General features: G+C 33.6%; 1 protein-coding gene across 1 annotated transcript; it reads right to left on the bottom strand.

Moving 5' to 3' along the window:
* Positions 1-7,273: 7,273 nt before the first annotated feature.
* On the bottom strand, positions 7,274-10,390 carry LOC107639765 (protein cornichon homolog 4). Its single transcript, XM_016343363.3, has 4 exons — positions 10,201-10,390; positions 9,151-9,332; positions 8,055-8,177; positions 7,274-7,946 (listed from the first exon to the last, which is right to left on the bottom strand). The coding sequence occupies exons 1-4, from the start codon at positions 10,270-10,272 to the stop codon at positions 7,919-7,921; spliced, it is 405 nt and encodes a 134-aa protein (XP_016198849.1). The 5' UTR covers positions 10,273-10,390; the 3' UTR covers positions 7,274-7,918.
* Positions 10,391-19,841: the final 9,451 nt, after the last annotated feature.

Raw genomic sequence — 19,841 nt, 5'->3', positions numbered from 1 at the left:
CCTTAGCTTGTTGATATTTGCATTTGGGTCCTAATATGCTTTGTGAGTATAGGTTTAAGAGTATGCTTAAATAATAAATACATTGCAAATAGGTCCAATTTTATGGGAGAAACTTTTGTATACTCTTGAATATGCACAATCATTCCTCTCAAGGAACCAGATTTTATTTATCTAACAACATTCCTCTCAAATATGGATTCCCCTTCCATCTTATTGCCATCAAGATGAACTTCACTGTACAATTTAACACCATACCTTCCTTTTCTTTTTTTCCCGCAATTACCTAATTACCTTAGTCCTTTTGGGATAATCCATTCTTTATATTTCTTTATTTGGTAGAACTAGAGCTGTTAATAAGTGGATTTGAGACAACTCGTCATTGAAATATTGGGTTCACTATTTCTTTGCCTAGTCAATGACATGCTAGTTTGACTTGATTCATTTTAGTTGATGAGTTAAATGGGTTGACTCGTTTGATTAAAAAAATTAAATTAAAAAGTATTAAATAATGTCTTTTTTTAGCTAATATTTAGACAAATCAAAATTTTATTATACATTTATATATTTTCATACCAAAATATAGTCTAAATTTAGATTTTATCGTGATAAGAATGGGATGTGAATGTCTATTTACTATGTGTGGTTCATATTCTCAAGGATGAAGTACATTAAAGAAGCATTAAAAAAATTTGAAAATGTAAACATATTATACGTATATAAATAGGAGGCTAAGGTCTCAGAGGATACGCGCAGCAATAAAACATTCATCTCTCTTTCTTTTATTATAATACTCTTCTCTTTATACACTGTTAATACTCCTCTCTCTCTTTACGTTATATTAAATAAATATATAAATCATTTCTATTATATTGAGATTATTATATTGGCTAATATTAATACTAAAATCTTCTATTTATATTTCTTTATTTTATATTTGTTTTCTTTCTTCATTTATTTATTTTACAATATGTTATCAGCACGAGACTCAAATCAAATTTTAGGAAGACTCAGGTAACAAATTTTTATTATATCGAAACTCTCTCATTTTGAATTTAATTCTCTTGATATATCTGGAAACAACTACTTATCATGGATACTAGATACTGAAATCCATCTTGATTCAATGGATCTTGGAGATACCATTAAGGTTGAAAATAATGCATCCCAAAAGAATAGAGCCAAAGCCATGACCTTTCTTCGTCGTTATCTTGACGAAAGATTGAAAAATGAATATCCCACATTAAAAGATCCTAAAGAAAGATATAATCATCAAAAGACAATGATACTTTCTCAAGCCCGATATGAATGAACGCACTTGCGACTACATGATTTTAAATTCATAAATGAATATAATTCAGTAATGTTTCGAATCACCTCACGAATGAAATTATGTGGGGAAAAGATAACCGATAATGACATGTTAGAGAAAACTTTATCGACCTTCCATGCCTTGAATGTACTCCTGCAAGAGCAGTATCGAGAAAAAGGATTTAAAAAATATTTTGAGTTAATTTTTTGCCTTCTTGTTGCTGAACGCATCAATGAGTTGCTTTTAAAAAATCATGAAGCGCGCTCAGCTGGACCACCCCATTTCCTGAAACAAATGCGGCAAATTATAATTTCAGAAGAGGTAATGGAAAGGTTTTGGCAACAAGAAAAATTATGGAAGGAAGAAAAATTATGTTTACAAGAAAATATCTCACCGGAAGTGGGATAAAGAAAGAAACAATGGAAAAATAAATCAACAGAGGATAAATGTTTCCGTTGGTGGAAAAGGCCATCGGATCAATGATGGAAATAATGCACTATTGTCTACCAAGTCTCTAAGAAATTTATTGAGTTTTAAAGATATTCGCCGAAATGGATATCATATTGAAACAATGAATGAGAGAAATTATGAGTACTTGTATATCATAACTCATGATTCAAATAAAAATGTTATATTAGAAAAGTTACCCTCACTTTCATCTATGTTATATTATACTAAAATTAGTGCAATTGAATTACATGCCATTGTAAACCAAAAGTTTACTAACCCAAATAAATTCATAACTTGGCATGATCGATTGGATCATTCGGGAACAACCATAAAGCGAAGAATTATTGAAAACTCACATGGACATTCACTAAAGAACTAGAAGATTCTTAAATTTAATGAATTTTACTGTGTTGCATGTTCTTAGGGAAAGTTAATTTTAAGGCCATCACCAGTAAAGATTGGATTTGAGTCTCCTGAATTCCTAGAAAAGATTCAAGACGATATATTTGGATCTATTCATCCACCGTGTGGATGTTTTAGATATTTTATGGTTCTAATAGATGCATCTTCGAGATGGTCACATGTGTGCTTGTTGTCTTCTCGCAACCTAACATTTGCGAGATTACTTGCTCAAATTATTCGATTAAAAGCACAGTTTCCAGAAAATCTGATCAAAGCAATTCGTCTTGATAATGCTGGTGAATTTACTTCCCAAGCCTTTGATGCTTATTGTATGGCTAATGAAATAAGCATTGAATATCCAGTAACTCATGTTCACACACAAAACAAGTTAGCAAAATCACTTATTAAACGCCTCCAGTTAATTGCTAGACCCTTACTTATGAGAACAAATCTCCCAACCTCGGCTTGGGAGCATGCTATTTTACATGCCGCAACACTCATTCGTTTGAGGCCAACAAGTTACTATCGGTTCTCTCCTATGTAATTAGTTTTTGGCCAACAGGCAAATGTTTCTCATTTAAGAATATTTGGGTGTGTGATATATGTTCCCATTGCACCACCTTCTCGCTCCAAAATGGGACCCCAAAGAAAATTGGGGATATATGTTGGATATGATTCTCCCTCCATAGTAAGGTATCTTGAGATACAAACTGGAGATGTATTTAAAACCCGATTTGCGGATTGTCATTTTGATAAATCAAAATTTCCAATATTAAGGGGAGAGAACAAGATTCCTAAAAAGGAACTTAATTGGAATGCATCATTCTTGATGCATTTAGATCCTCGATCAGGGCAATGTGAACTAGAAGTTCAAAAGATTATACATTTGCAAAGAATAGCAAATGAATTACTTGATACATTTTCTGATACAAAGAGGATAATCAAATCTTATATACCAGCTGAAAATGTCCCGATTCGAATTGATGTCCAGTTGGACAAGTGGCCACGGAAACAAATTCATGCCAGAAACGTGGTAGGCCTGTCGGTTCCAAGGACAAAAACCCTCGAAAAAGAAAAGAGGTAAATATTATTTTTGTTGAAAACGACATAGTAAAGATACCTGCAATTGTCCAAAATTATGATATAGTTTTAACGCCAAAAGACGTTCAGGTACCTGAAAATTCTGAAAATAATGAGATCTCGATAAATTATGTCTTTACAGGAGAAAAATGGGACCAAAATAAGATAATTGTCAATAAAATATTTGCATATAATGTGGTATTAAATATCATGCATGAAAGTAAGGATCTTGAGCCAAGAACAGTCGAAGAATGTCGACAAAGGAATGATTGGCCAAAATAGGAAGAAGCTATGAAGGCTGAGTTAGACTCACTTGTAAAACGTGAAGTCTTTGGACTTGTAGTCCGTACACCAGAAAATGTAAAACCTCTTGGATACAGATGAGTATTTGTGAGAAAACGAAATGAGAAAAATGAAATTGTATGCTACAAAGCTCGACTTATGGCACAAGATTTTTCACAAAGGCCCAGTATAGATTATGAAGAAACATATTCCCCTATAGTGGATGTAATAACATTGCGTTATTTGGTCAGTTTATCCGCATACCATAAACTACATATGCATTTAATGGATGTGGTAACTGCCTACTTATACGGATCATTAGATTGTGATATCTATATGAAAGTCCCTGAAGGATTAAAGATATCTAAATCTTCTAATGAATATTCACAGGGGTTATACTCAGTCAAATTGCAAAGATCCTTATATGGTCTAAAGCAATCTGGACGAATGTGGTATAATCATCTTACTGAGTATCTGGCCAAAAATAGATTTAAGAATGATGATATCTGCCCATATATTTCATAAAGAAATCTTCACTAGATTTATTATAATTGTTGTGTACGTTGATGATTTAAATACCATTGGAACTCCTGAAGAGATTCCAATAATTATAAAAACTCTAAAAGAAGAGTTTAAGATGAAAGATTTTGGAAAGACTAAATTTTGTCTCGGCATGAAGATTGAGCATACAAAAAAATGGGATCTTTATTCATCAAACAACATACACAGAAAAGATTTTGAAGAGATTTTATATGGATAAGTCACATCCCTTGAGTACCCCAATGATCGTAAGGTCTTTGGATGTGAAAAATGATAAATTCCGTCCTAAAGAAGAAAATGAAGATATCCTTGGTTCTAAAGTACCATATCTTAGTGCCATTGGGGCACTAATATATCTTGCTAATAATACACGACCTGATATATCATTTGCTGTGAATTTATTAGCAAGGTATAGTTCCTCTCAAATCAGAAGACATTGGAATGAAATCAAACAAATCTTTTGATATTTTCATGGAACAGTTGATATGGGATTGTTTTATCCATATGGATCCAAATCACAACTAGTTGGCTATGCAGATGTAGGATACTTGTCTGATCCACACAAAAGGAGATCTCAAATAGGATACTTATTCATATATGGTGGTACAGCTATATCATGGAAGTCCACGAAACAGACGATTGTAGCAACATCTTCTAATCATGCTGAAATACTAGCAATACATGAAGCTAGTCGCGAGTGTTTTTGGCTCAAGAGTTTGATCTAATATATTCTGTCATCATGTGAACTAATTGACTATAAGATAGCTTCAACTGTCCTGTTTGAAGATAATACAGTATGCATAGCTCAATTTAAAGGAGGATACATCAAAAGTGATAGGACAAAGTATATTTCTTCCAAATCTTTCACTCATGATCTTCAAAATCAAGGAACAATTGATTTCCAACAGATCCGCTCAAGTGATAATCTGGCAGATCTATTTACAAAGTCACTTCCAAAATCCTCATTTGAAAGATTGGTACATCAGATTGGAATACGCCTATTTCGAAATATTAAATAATGTTGACAAGAGGGGGAGATTGTACTCTTTTTTTCTTGATCAGATCTTTTTCTATTGGATTTTTCTTGACAAGGTTTTTAATAAGGCAGTCCCTATCACAAAGGATATTATACTCTTTTTCCTTCACTAAAGTTTTTTCTCATTGAGTTTTTCTTTGGTAAGATTTTATTGAGACATAATCCTAAATAGACATTTAAGAGGAAGTATTGTGATAAGAATGGAATATGGATACCTATTTACTATGGACGACTCATATTCTCAAGGATGAAATACATTAAAGAAGCATTAAAGAAATTTGAAAATGTAAACATGTTATACGTATATAAATAGGAGGCTAATGCCTCAGTGGATACACACAACAATAAAATATTTCTCTCTCTTTCTTTTATTATAATATTCTTCTTTTTATACACTGCCAATACTTCCTCTCTCTCTTTATGTTATATTAAATAAATATATAAATTATTTTTATTATATTAATATTATTATATTGACTAATATTAATACTAGAGTCTTCTATTTATATTTTTTTATTTCATATTTATTTTCTTTTTTCATTTATTTATTTTACAACAGATTTAAGAAATTATTAGTACAATAACAAGATAGTTTCTATATATAAACATGACAAACGAGCCAACTCGTGCTTTCGACTCGATTCCTCTTATAAACGAATCATATTTTACTTGCTTGATGAGTCTAAATTGACTCGCAAATCACAATTCATTTTGACTAACCCGAGGTAGAACCATAGATGTTCTCTCAAGCAAAATTATTCAAGTATTTGAGATCTCAACATAATTTTCTCAATATCCAGTAATAGTTGGTTAGACTATACATTTTTATTGCTTCTAGATTTGACATTTAAGAGTGCACAAATGTGGGAGAAAATAAGTGGTCCTCTTTCTGTTTTTCTATGTTTTTTGTTTGAGCCGCATAACTACATAAGTAAGATCATCTATAAAAAAAGTTTCTTATAAGTTATATTTCGTCTAGTAATAATTTATTAGTTTGTTTAACCAAGTGGCTAAACCTAAAACTTGTCCTAATGGCAAATACATTTGCATCCTAAAAGTACTATATGGGTTCGAACCTCTCTTAGAGAGTATGTAATGTGTGTGTGAGCAGGGTGTGTGTTTATTGGCCAAAACAAAAAAAAAACAAAAACAAGTGTTAGGATCCTACTTTTTGCATCCAGCTTTGATGATAAAAGAAAAAAGTTATCTATACCTACCTACCATCTCACATATTTCCTTTCTTAGATTTGACTCCTACCAACTTATAGGAAAATGCTAATTTGACAACTACAAATTAAGCAACAATTAATAACTAGGAGAGGAAAAACCATGATTGTTCTTACCATTGTCCCTTAAAATTCAATGAGGTCCTCTTTTATGACTTTGAAATAAGCTTTTGCAAGATAACGTTGAAATTCACGTCTTTTACTTACTTTTACAACTCACCCATTTCCCTTCTCGAATGTGAGAACGTGTATAAAGCTCAAACTTGACAATATTATTGTAAGAGATGTTGCCTACTGTAGCCTTGCATTTAAGAGCCACATCAGACAGTACAATTTGACTAGAAAATTGAACTAAAGAACAAGGAGCTTTGAATGCTACAAGTACTGTTTATGCTACCTAGTATCTAAGTAATAATTAATCTTGTCCTGGTTGTTGCCTGCAAATATTTGGGAGTGGTGGACAAAGGTTGACTGAGAAGGGTCGAATGCCCTTTTTCTATTCTTCACTTCATTTATCACTTTACTTAACAGGATCATATAAATTTAATCACATTATTTAAAATTAACTGGTAATTTTTTTTTTTTTACTTCTACATGTAATTATGTGAACCCTTGTGTTGAGAGACGACACACTTTCTTTTTTTTTTGGACGCTAGGACACACTTTCTTCATTCAAACCTTTTTTGACTGAACAAATTAAACAAATTCTAATCTGATTCCTCAAGGGTCCGTTTGGTTTGTAATTTTTTTTTCAAAATTTTGTTAAAAAAACTAAAAATAAAAACAGACATGTATTTTTTTTTTTTTATAAAATCCTTAAACAAGAAATTCTAAAAATGAAAACAAAAAATAAAAATTCAAACCACACGAAGCACTTCAATTAATAAAAAAATAAAAAAGTTAGCATAAACAATAAACTTCTTGAAAAAGTTAGTTTAGAAAGCTTCATAGAAACAAAAACAAATCGAGATTAATAATTTATAAGCCTTTAAGGCCTTGACATTACTCCCAATTTACATTTTTGGATAGTGGCATAGGCAGCATTCACATATTTTGATCCTGTAGTGTACCCTCACTACTCACTAGTTGTCAAACTTTTTTCGTGCATCTATAAAACATAGAAATTTAAATATTGATTATGAGAGACCGCAACCAATAAAATATTTGACAAATCATTTGCTAGCAACCTTGAACAAAAATTCCTCTGAACCAAACAGAAACTATTGTTATAGTTTGCAACTGGTGGTGTTGTTGCTACTAGCATTGTTGTATGCATGTCCATGGAATTCAGCTCAAAAGATGGATTGCGCTCACAAAAGCATAGAATGTTTTCATCCTGAAAATTGTTTACAATCCCTAGTGTTTAATTAGGTGATATGTAGAAGATAAATATTTATTGTACTCGTTCTTCCTCGTGTATTGAGCTGATTTACTTCCTTCTTCCACACCCCATTTAATGGTGAACGGGAGTAAGTCGGCTCCATGGATGAAGGGAAGTGCATGACTCTTTGTAGAGAGAATAACATGACTTTCAAACACGAAGTATCGAAAACTTACAGCAGCAGGCATGGAGATAAACTACTTCAGTTCATGCTATTCCTCAGAAAGGCTCCATACCAAGCTGAAAACACATAAAGATCAGGGAGCTGTCAACAAAACTTTATCTTCGAAATAGTACACAACATAATTCTCAAAATGGAGAGAGCGAGAGAGATTCCAGTCACGATACCTTAGCACAGAAAGGACAAATAGCAAGACGGAATGTCCGACTTTAAATAACCGCATCTTTTTTTCCCAATTCAGTTTATTGTAGATTTCAGTAACATCAGCTAAATGCTCTTTTTTAATGTACCTGAGATATTAACTTTCAGGTCATAATTAACAATATAATGTAATGGAAAGAATGTGGACAGGTAATAGCTTATGCATATATCTCACTGAAATAGATACTGTGTTTTAGATTAGATAATCTCATAAAGGAATTAGAAATCTGCAGCACTGCAAATACCCATCTTTTAGGCCAAGATGTTCGAAACTGTGAATTTAACATTGCCAGTCGAAGTCAATTACAAGCTTAATATTCTTTTTATGGCAATATAGACTGTGTTAGTTATGCAGAAAGAAGGGAAAAAGTTCATGGAGGAACGGTTGAATTTCCATTTCCAAAAACCTAAGCTAAACTGTGGCTTAATCACAACGTTTCAAGTCATCAAATCACCCCTCAAGTAGAAGTCCTAGAGTCTAGATAATCCTTAAAACAATGTTTTCACACCACACAATTTCATCCTCATATTTCTTCAATTCTATTGAGTTTTGCTTTAATCAATTAACCACCCAACCATTAACTAAGGTAAAAAGACACTTTACCCTTGTGAACAATAGGTCATAGTCATATGCACATGATGTATAGTTCAAGGGAGTAAACTAACTCTCTCTCAGTCTCCCTCCCTCCCTCTCCCTCTCTCCCACCCCCCCAAAAAAAAAAGAAAAAAAAACAATGCTCACAATAAGGATAATGAGAAATTGAGAAGCATAATGAAACAACATTCATATATTTATATGTATCATATTCTCAATTAAATAAAAGAGTGTTGTATTGATTCAATTACAATATAAGTGATGTCTTTCTACACTGCTCCGTTTGAAGTTTCATGTCAAAATAAAAAGGCTATTTTTACCAAGCTTATAAATAATCGAATACAGGGAATAAGATATGCTTCTTTGGTTTTATTCAGCCTTGTATAGATATACCAAGTTCAAGTAGTTTAAGTTTACTTGCGAAAATTAAACAAGTCTTGCCGAGGAGGTAAGAAAGACAAACTTACAATCTCGCATTGTAATACATGCAAGGGAGTCCTATCAAGAATATAATCCAGTGTCCTGCTAATAGATTGGTGACGCAGAAGATCCCTTGGATGATGAATTCAGGCAAGATAACCTGGTTAATCCGAGACGTCGAATCATATGGGTTGATATAGTCAAACTCCAGGTCTACCAACATTATTAGCTACAATGAATGATTAGAGCAGAGTCAAATTATTTGTCAAACTCTAGCAGCAAAATTTGCTATCTCGCACTTGTAGATGACACATAATATTTGAGGTAAGAGTTCATATATAGCAGTGGAATTCAAGGAAGCTCCATTTAAAATGAAAAACTAAGCCATTAATCTTCACATAGAGACAAGAAGTTTTCTAAGTGATCATTTTCTCTCAGAGGTATGCTAACGATTAGCTGAAATAAAAGAAGAAAACCAAAAGCAAAAAAGGTAAATGAAGCATAAAAGCTGTGATATGCAGATCAATGATGCATTCAACCATATAATAATTGTTCAATAACCATATACAATATATAATAATAACACAGTTAGTACTTAGTACTCACAACCAAATTCAGAAACGTTCTTTCAGTGTGATTTTTTTTTAAGTCATCATTTACACTTAAATATTCTTTAAAAAAAAAAGAAAGAAAAAAAAATATCAACACAAAATTCAACATCTAAATTCTAATGAACTAGAAGACTTAAGTTAATCCTTTTGGAATTGAGGCCTTGTATGCTCAATAAATAATTTTATCCGTCCAAAAATTTGAATTTTTAAAATTTTTATCTATTGTTGTTCCTAATAGGAAGCACGCAACTCTAACAACTAGAATTAAAATGAAGAAACTGAAATTGCCACATTCGATTCAACCACAATCAAAAATAGTAATGCTGTCACACGGTTAAGCATGGCAGCACGTAAAAAGTGATCCAGTAATCTCAAGAGAGGGTATGAACATGACGAATGAATGGAATGGAATATTTTGAAAAACCTAAGAGAAAGTTGGGAAAATTGAATGGAAAATAGAGAAAGAAAGTGAGTAGCGTAAGGTACCTGATAACCGAGAAGACCGAGAAGGGCCAAAATTAGAAGAAACGTGAAGATCCAATAAAACACTTCCCCCATAACAGCCACCACTGCATGCCTCTCTCTTTCTCTCTCTCTCTTTATCTCTCTTCTCTCTTCTCTCTTCTCTCTTTCTATCTTTTTTTTGTTGTCCCAAAAAACGAGAGTAGAAAGGCTTTTTGTTTAAATAAACTATGGCTTGAAAGATTTTTTTTTTGAATATTGTAATTAGAAAAAATTCCAGAACAATTATTTTTTATCATTTTTTTAGTTATTAATTTAATTTTTTAATTTAATAATTTAATAATTACAAAAATATGTAAAATATCCATACAGTAGGATAAATCACGTTACACGAGCATCCCAGGTACATTGTATTTTAGATATGAACAATAAAAGAAAAAGTGTACGATACACTCTGATCATTAGAAACAGTGATGGTTAGGCATATTCATGGATCGGATCATATTCATATTCTCAGATTTATGGTATATATTCGCATTCGATTCGAAAATTGCGGATACAATTCGATCTGTACATTGATGGGATCGGATAGAATCCGATCTGCACTTTTACGGATCAGATTGCGGATATCTGCTTTACATTCGCATATCCGATCTGCGGATTCGCAGATCCGCACAATAATAATTAAAAATAAATAAATATATATATGTTTGGTAATATATTTACTTGTTTGTATGTTTTAGTTAGTAATTTTTTTTTCAAAGATAAATATTATTTTATTAATATAAAATAAAAGTGTTTCCATAAGGAAGTACCAAAGAATTGGGTATTCCCATTTATCACCAACTGTGACGGAAAGACTAAGAGCTTAAAGAAGAGTAAAGTAAGAGTAAAGAAAATTAGCAGCATCTATCAGATATGGCTCACGAGTTCACACACTAAATTGCTGGCTTCTTTCACTATCTCTGGTGCCGGGCTTATTACCTTCTCAAAAACACACCGATTCCTCGCTTTCCAAGTGCTCCAACACAGCGCCGCTATGAGGAGGGTCTTTTGTCTACCGTCGAATTGAGCCGCTGCCCAGGATAAGACTCGTTGCCACCAATTAAAAAAGGTCTCTTCTTCTCTCATCCATAGGTCAGGGGTTATTAAGCTTAGACTCTATATTATTGAAGACAGGGGGTATTGGAACAAAGCACGAGGAATTGATTCAGCTTTCAACATGCATCTTGGACAAGTAGCAGGAGTGGATGCGAATCGGCGGCACCGGAAGCTTTTCATGAAGACTTTTCCATAAAAAAATCTTAATTTTATATGGTAATTTCAACTCCCAAATGCTATTCCAGACTCTGTTGTGTATGTTCTGGGGCCTCAATGAAGTAGGAGAATGAAAGAATCCATAAGCAATTTTGTATCCTGACCCAACTTCATATATACCAGATTTTGTCCAGCACCAATTAACTTCATCCTCCTCCTCTGTTGGTTTGATTGAAAAAATTTTATTGCATATATCAACTGAAAAAATCGACTCAATCAGATTTCTATTCCAACTTCTATCAGGATTTAGTAACGCACTAACGTAATATACTTGCAGATTTGGCGGGATTGTGAGTGCATTTTGAGAGACATTAAGGGGCACTGGTGGTGGGAGCCAGGGGTCATGGAAGATGCGAACATTAGTGCCAGAGCCTATTTTCCATAACAAGCCTTTCTCGATCACCTTGCGCCCTTCAAGAACACTTCTCCAGCCCCACGACGGTACGCTTCCTATCTCTTCATGTAGGAAATCTGTATATCTGAAATATTTAGCTTTGAGCATTCTTGATAGAGTAGAATTAGGGTATTTCATTAGACGCCAACATTTCTTGCCTAATAAAGCCAAATTTTGCGTCCTTAGGTTCTTGATCCCCAGCCCTCCATCTTTCTTCGGTCTTGTCATTGTGTCCCATTTAATCCAAACCATTCTTCATTCTGCGCCTTTTTGACCCACCAAAATTGCGAGAGCATGCTATGAATCTCAGTCAACAGCGTGTCCGGGAGCTTGAAACAAGAGAGTGTATAAATAGGAATCGCCTCCCCCACCGCTCTCAATAGCGTGTGCCTGCCACCTGATGACAATAGACTTCTTTTCCAACCCATAATCCTCTTCTGAACTTTATCCTTGATAGCTCCAAAGGTTGCTTTCTTTGATTTTTGAACTATAGAGGGCAGTCCCAGGTATTTGTCTTGTGCTCCGATATGTTCAATATTTAGTGTCTGAGCAACTGCTAGTCTTGTGTTCTGAGGTGTGTTGTGACTGAAAAAGATAGCCGCCTTATTCAAATTGACTTTTTGCCCACTGAAACCCTCATAGATCTCTAGTAATTCTAGAATACTTTGGCTTGTATTAGGTGCGCTCTTGCAAAAAAGGATTGAATCATCAGCAAAAAAAGGTGATTAACTGTTTGGCATCTTCGATTAACTTGAACTCCTTGAATTAATCTGTTTTGCTCTGCCTTGTGCAGCAAGAAGGAAAGCCCTTCTGCACAAAAAAGAAAGAGATATGGAGATAGGGGGTCACCCTGTCGGATGCCCTTATTTGGCCTAAAATAGCCAAAAGGTTGACCTTCCACGACGACAGAGTAAGAAACAGTCGTTACCAATTCCTTAGTCCAGTTAATCCATTTAGCATCAAAGCCCAGCTTATCCATAATATACCATAAAAAATTCCATTCAACCATATCATAAGCCTTGCTCATGTCTAGTTTAATAGCCATCTCATGCTCTGCCCCACTTCTCTTATTTTTCAAATAGTGCATACATTCGTGGGCAATTAGAATATTATCTGAAATGAGTCTACCTTTGAGAAACGCACTCTGATTTGGGCTTATAATTTTATTCATAATACCTTGTAATCGGTGCACCATAACTTTAGAAATAATTTTATACATAACTGAAGACAAACTGATCGGTCGTACCTGAGTCATGTCACTGGCATCTAGCACCTTTGAAATCAAACAAATTTGAGTATGATTGAAACTTTTTAGAATTCTGCCACTGTGAAAGAAACTTCTCACTGCCTTAAAAACGTCACCTCCAACTATATCCCAGAAAAAGTGAAAAAACTTAGCTGTAAACCCGTCATCACCAGGAGCACTCTGAGCATGAACACTAAATGTAGCTCTTTTGACATCGTCCATAGTTACTGGCCTTTGGAGCCTACGGTTCACGGAAGCTGTAACCTTAGGCTCCAAATCCTCTAAGTATGGATTCGGATCAGCCGAACAAGAAGAAGTAAAAATATCGCAAAAGTAGTCTTCAGCTACCTTTGCAATATCCTCCGGTTTCGATGCAATCTCATTGTCCCTCCCCACTAATCTCCAAATTCTGTTCCTTCGCATCCTTGATTGAAATTTCTGGTGAAAGAATCTAGTGTTCTGATCTCCTTCTTTTAGCCACTTGACTCTAGATTTTTCTCGCCAATAGCTCTCTTCTTTCAAATATGCCAGCTCCAACTTCTCCTCCAAACTGGTAACCTCCTCTCCCCCATTGATTTCAGCCACCCGCAGCTCCTATAGTTTAGCTTGAAGGTCCTCAATTTCTTTCTAGGAGTTTGCTTTGTGAGTTTTCTGCCATGGAACTAGTCTATGTCTACAAACTTTCAACTTTTGGGCCAAGGAGAACATAGCCGAGCCTACAACTTCCATTCTCCACACTTCACTGACAATTCTCTTGACATCCTCTTCTCCACACCTACGTTCCTGGTATTTAAACCGCCTTTTACTATGCCAGGATTGAGGTTCGGTTTCCATCAAAATTGGAGCATGATCCGAGCCTGACTCTGTGAGCCTGTGCACCACTGCATTCGGAAACTTCAACTTCCATTCTATCCCAACTAAATAGCGGTCAAGCCTCTCCTTCACCAAATCCTCTCCTTGTCTTCGATTTGTCCACGTGAAAGGGCGCCCCACCATTCCAATATCCACTAATTTGTTACTGTCAATAAAATTAGTGAATGTTGCAATGGTGGTTGCTGATTTTTGGCCTCCACCCTCCTTTTTCGCTTGACTTGTTATAGCGTTAAAATCGCCTGCTATTACCACTTTTCCTTCCAAGTGTTGGCTCATTGTTGTAAGCTCCTCAAACTATAAGGATCGAATTTGTTCCGAACAACTCAAATGGACACCAATGAACGCCCATACCTCACTGCTTCCGACTTCCTGAATTTCGGCTGCTACAAAGAATTCTCCACTGCTAATAATTTGAACACTGATGCTGTCCTTCCAAGCTAGCACAAGTCCTCTGTCACTCCTGCCGGGTTAACAATATGCCAGTTTTCGTAGCCGCATACCTAAAGTTTTGCTTCCACCTGTCGAGATTGGTTCTTTGTTTCACTTATAAACACAATCTCGGGGGAGTGGGATTTACAGATCCCTTTTAAGGTGTGAATTGTCAGGGGTCTCCCCAAACCCCGACAATTCCAAACTATAGTTCTCATGGCCCTTGGGTGCCATTTGTAGGCTGGCACCCTCCACCATCTGTTCAACTATATTTTCATCATCTGTTCTTGCTTTCTTTGTAGATCCTTCAGCTATACCACTCATCAACCTTTTTTGGGTTCACTTTTAGTATCTGACTCTGCAGCACCTTGTCTTGCTAACCTTTTTCACTTCCTACCTTTCTCTGTGGTGAGACACTGTCCAATAGCGAATTGCATAAGCTGCCCTTCATCCTCCTTGGTATTGGACTGACCAGCTATGATTACCTCCATGCATTCTGTTCTAGAATTGGCTGATTGAGGTGACTTAGGTGCTGCCATGTTACCAGTGTCTTGTGGTTTCAAACTGTGTTTCCTTTCTTGCATTGACATCCCTGCAAATTCTTCCAATAAGCAGTTTAAGACCGGTTTTTTGTTACGTTGAGTGGCCTTATTCTGGTTTTGGGTTGAGTTGTTAAATGTTTTTTCTCCTTCAGAGTAGATTCGTGTTCCTACTTGGCTGGCTTTAACCCATTCGCCCATATCATCCTCTTTTACCATATCACTCTCTGTGTCCTTCAGCAGATCATGGCAGTTTTTCACCTCGTGCCCCAATTTTGCGCAATAGGTACAGAACTTTCCAAGTCTCTCATAGCGCAGTGCCACTTCTACCTCCTTTTTATTAGGTCCTACCACTATTAACTGATCTCTCACTTGCCTGGCAGCATCAATATTGATTTTGGTCTTCACAATTCTAGTTTCTCTGCCTCGCATCTGAAATTTACCTACCTCCAACACTGTGCCCAGTTTCTCTCCCAATTTACGTCCAACTTCGAGGGTTTTAAACGATTCTGGCAAACCCCAAAATTGAACCCAAACTGAAAAATTGGAAATAATCTCTTCATCACAGTTCTGATCTTCCTTCCATCTCTTGACATGGAGCACATAATCTTTGAATAGCCATGGAGAACCACGTTTAACACGCAAGACATCCACTTCTTTATTAAAAAAGAATTGGAAGAAATTATCCCCTTTGTCACTCACGCTAAATCCTTCCGGGTTTCCCCATATAGCATTTAAAGCATTCCCCATGGTTCCAATTGAGAAGGTTTTGGAAGCAAAGAGTCTGCCATAGAGACTATTGGAGCAAGCGTTAATACGTTCTGATATGTCTGCCTCTTCCAGTAGAATCACATTCCTACCTCCTTTCCGGTTGTCTTCCTCAGTCCGATCTTCATCCTTCGTTGTCTCAGCCATGCAGATTACGTAGACTTGTATTGAAATTTAATTGACGTTGACAATGTAGCCTTGACAGCAGTAGAAACTTCGTTAAGAAACCCTAACAGAGCACTAAAAAACCCTAACAGAGCACTCTAGTATCCCTAATTTCTGTTTTAGTTAATAATTATTATTCATATATTGTATTATTTTATTTTTGTTATTTAGAAAAAGTTTGATTAAAAATATTTTAGGAATAAATAAATTAAAAAATGTGAAAAAAATATTTTTATTGAATTTTTTACTTAGAAATATGATTAAAAAGAGAAGGTTCAATTATGCGGATATATCCGATATTCGATCCGACACTAAAAATCACGGATATTATATCCAATCCGATCCGATCCGATCGGCGTACACCCCTAGTGATGAGAGAACAATATTTGAGTGTAATTCACCTGTAATAAGGATGGACCTACATAGTGTAATGCGGGCACTTGGCTGCCCCACTCTCATTTCAATTTTATATATATATAATATGCTTCCATTTTAAATTTTAAATGACACAATTACTAATAAATTTAGTCCAATTATTTAAAATTTCAAACCCACTTTATCTTCTTCTATTCTCAAATTTCAACCATCATCACTCCTTTATTTTCTTAAACTCTCTTCTTAGTTTCATATTTTTAACATTCTTTTTCTATTCCTTGTCTAGTGGTCATCTTCTCTTTATCAAAAGGTAAATTTAAAATTTTATATTTTTTATATAACTCTTTATAACTCTATGTATCTTTCAATTTTATTGTTTCTCTTTTTGATATTTTCAATTGCAAATTTTAATTCAAGCAATTATAATTTAGGTATTAATCTAACTTTTTATTCTCTTCATGAATTTATATATTTTATTTTATTCTCAATTTAGTGATTCTTATTATTTATTTATTTATCTTTTGTTCTATTTTATTATATGTAATTATGTTGCATATAAATTTCTAAAGTTAATTGATCAATTTACTAATTTAAAATATTTTTTTATTTTTAAAAGTAGTAATAGAAAAATATTTTAAAAGAAAGCTACCACTAGAAGTCACTCCATATCTCCATTAGTCACTCCATCAGTTGAAAGAACATTTTCTGTTATAAATATCATAAAGAGTCGACTTCGTAATCGAATGGGAGACGAGTGGTTGAAATTGTTTGGTTACATATATAAAAAGAGAGACATTCAATCAACTTGATAATCAAACAATTATTTAACATTTTTAAAATATGAAAACAAGAAGAAAAGTACCTTCAAGATTTGAAGAGAAGAAAGTTAGTGGCTAATGTAATTTTTGGTTTTTTTTTTGTATTCGAATAATTAATGTGCACTTTTATTTTTTTAAATTTGAATTAATATATCTTTTGATAGTAATATGTATTATTTTTGTCCCCATAACATAAATTTTCTGGATCCGTCACTGACTATTGTCAATTATATCAACATCCTATAAAAAAAAACTCATTTCTCTATTTCACTTTTACTATTCTTTCTCTCTTCTCCTCCTCTTTTTTCATTATTTTCTCTTTTTTCTTTTTCTTTAATTTGTCTCTATTGATCTACTTTTCTTTAATATTGTCCACCGTCATCTCTCACTTCCACATCTGTCTCTCCTTGATCCTTTCTAGCACACATTTTCTCTACGTTAATTATTTTCACGACTTTGAACTCTTCGTTCATAATGGTTGTGATATACTTAAACAAATATATCATTATTCTCAGACATGTTTCACTGAAATGTGACTTGCTACTTGAGATAAGACAAAAAAAATTACCAAAGTTTCTTCGTATTTTTCTCGATAATAACAAATGCAATATGTAATATATTTGAATTGTCATTTTGGACGATAATCGTAAATAGAGTGCCTCCGAAGATAAGTTGTTTGCAATGCATGAAAGTCTGTACACAAGAAAAAAACATCTAGAACACTCCATAAAACATGGTGCTGTCATCATCACCACACTAAGATTATATTACAAGTTACACCTAAATACCTAAATCACCATATATTTGTTAGAATATATCAATATTTAATTAATCTTACATAACTAAAGGCAATATAATGAATCTTACCACGTAAATATATTTGTATTGTGAATAACCACCTAAAAAACTTATTGTATGATTCCTCCCAATTTCCATATATCTTGACAAAGACTCTTTGATTTGCAAGCCAAATCTTTGTGTACGATATTTTGTAACTAAAGTGATTCTCAACAGATCCTTGCAAAACTCTTATTTGATCATTGGATTTGCTCTGAACATTGTGAATATGTGTTAAGTTACCACTTTTGAGTCTAACTTTCCATAGTCTTGACCTATTGATGTTTGCATGCAAGAATGAGGATCATTGTATCTCTTTACCTCTTGTTTTATTTTTTTTTTTTGGCAATAAGAACTGTGTATGCTCTATTGACAACTCGACCTAAACTTAGTGCATTATACAACATACTTAAAATAGTCACTCTCTAATATCTTATACTCTAGAGCTCTCCTAATGCTATACATCTTAACTGCCATAATAACTTCTTACTTATTTTCAAACTGTTGTTTAATCTCAAACTCAGTGGTGGGATTATCCTCAGGACCTCCCTTATCAAAAGAACAATCTTGATTCATTGTTTCAAAATTCAACGTAAAAAAGTGAGTAGAATGATCGTATGATCGAAAAATAGCAGGTTGTGTCAGCAAAATTATGAATCACTGAAATAGTTTCTCTTTCTCCTCATTATCATATATATTCACAAGTTCAATTTCTACTTTTTCTCCATCATATACAAGGTTAACTTGATATGGATCTGTCATTAAGTCTTTAATGACATAACCCTCATGACTTTTAAAATTTGCTTGCAACATCTCATTATTAAAATCTTTAGAATTTGATCCTCCTTCCTTGACTACTCTCAAAGAGAATGTTTAGGTCAACTATTATGTTTCTAATATTTGTTCTAGCTGTCCACTTGAGGGGGTGTCATCACCAATATTTGAAGAAATCTTCATACAGGTCAACAAAAAATACAAATAATTTCAACTGATGAATATTTAAAAAATAATTGTACCAATTTCTAATTAGACATATGTTCTCATCATTACGTACGTAATATACCTATATCAAACAAAAATTTATTAGAAATAGTAATAATATAATAAAATACAATAAAAAGTGTCATCTAAAAAAAATAAAATAATAAAAATAATTAAATACATGTTATGAATAATAAGATAATATTTTTGTGATTAAAAGTGTTGTCTACCTCTCTTGGATATTTATGATAAATCTTTTTTACTCTCTTTATTTGTTATTGATCAATGATATACACTATAAAATTCTTTAAAGTCATTAGACATTTTATTTCAGCTAACATGTATACAAAAGTCGATTAAACAAAACTAAATACAACATATCTATTTTGATCAAATACTATTTTTTTTATCATAATGAATTTATAATAATAATATTCTAGACATTTTAAAGGGTAAGAATTAGAAGAAAGAAAAAGCAGAACGAGAGGTAAATGTATTTTTTTTTTAAGGAGTGAAGCTTTTCACTCACTAATATTTATAGGATGAATTTTTTATCGCTACATGGGCCAACTTCGCCGAAAACATAGATGAACCTTGAGTTTAGAATGAAGTTCGCCGGCGGCCAGGTAAATTTCATAAAATTTCCACAAGTTCACCGTTTACTTGGACAAACTTTATTATAATTGGTCAATTTCACTGAAGTATTGGACGAACTTGATCAAATTGCCAAAGGTGGACTAAGCTGTTTCGGGGTCACTCAAGAGGATACGTACAAGGATGTATATGGTTACTCTTCTTAATATTGCTGCTACTATATCAAACAAATTATTAATTAAACAAAATAGAAATCCTGATCTGCCATTTTTATTTTTATTTTTTCATCAAGGGAGAATATAAAAATATGCACATTAGTGATGATGCTT

This window comes from Arachis ipaensis, chromosome B4, assembly GCF_059453495.1.
Source record: "Arachis ipaensis isolate K30076 ecotype BB chromosome B4, ASM5945349v1, whole genome shotgun sequence".
Lineage (NCBI taxonomy): Eukaryota > Viridiplantae > Streptophyta > Magnoliopsida > Fabales > Fabaceae > Arachis > Arachis ipaensis.
The sequence above is the reverse complement of the archived record's forward strand: the minus strand, read 5'-3'. Positions and strand labels throughout refer to the sequence as shown.

Excerpts from the sequence above, each read along its gene's own strand:
- LOC107639765 (XM_016343363.3), bottom strand. The coding sequence starts at position 10,272 with ATGGGGGAAGTGTTTTATTGGATCTTCACGTTTCTTCTAATTTTGGCC. Across the intron at positions 8,178-9,150 it reads ATGTATTACAATGCGAGATT|GTACATTAAAAAAGAGCATT; the intron begins GTAAGTTTGTCT and ends TTAATATCTCAG. Across the intron at positions 7,947-8,054 it reads TTTGTCCTTTCTGTGCTAAG|CTTGGTATGGAGCCTTTCTG; the intron begins GTATCGTGACTG and ends ATGTGTTTTCAG.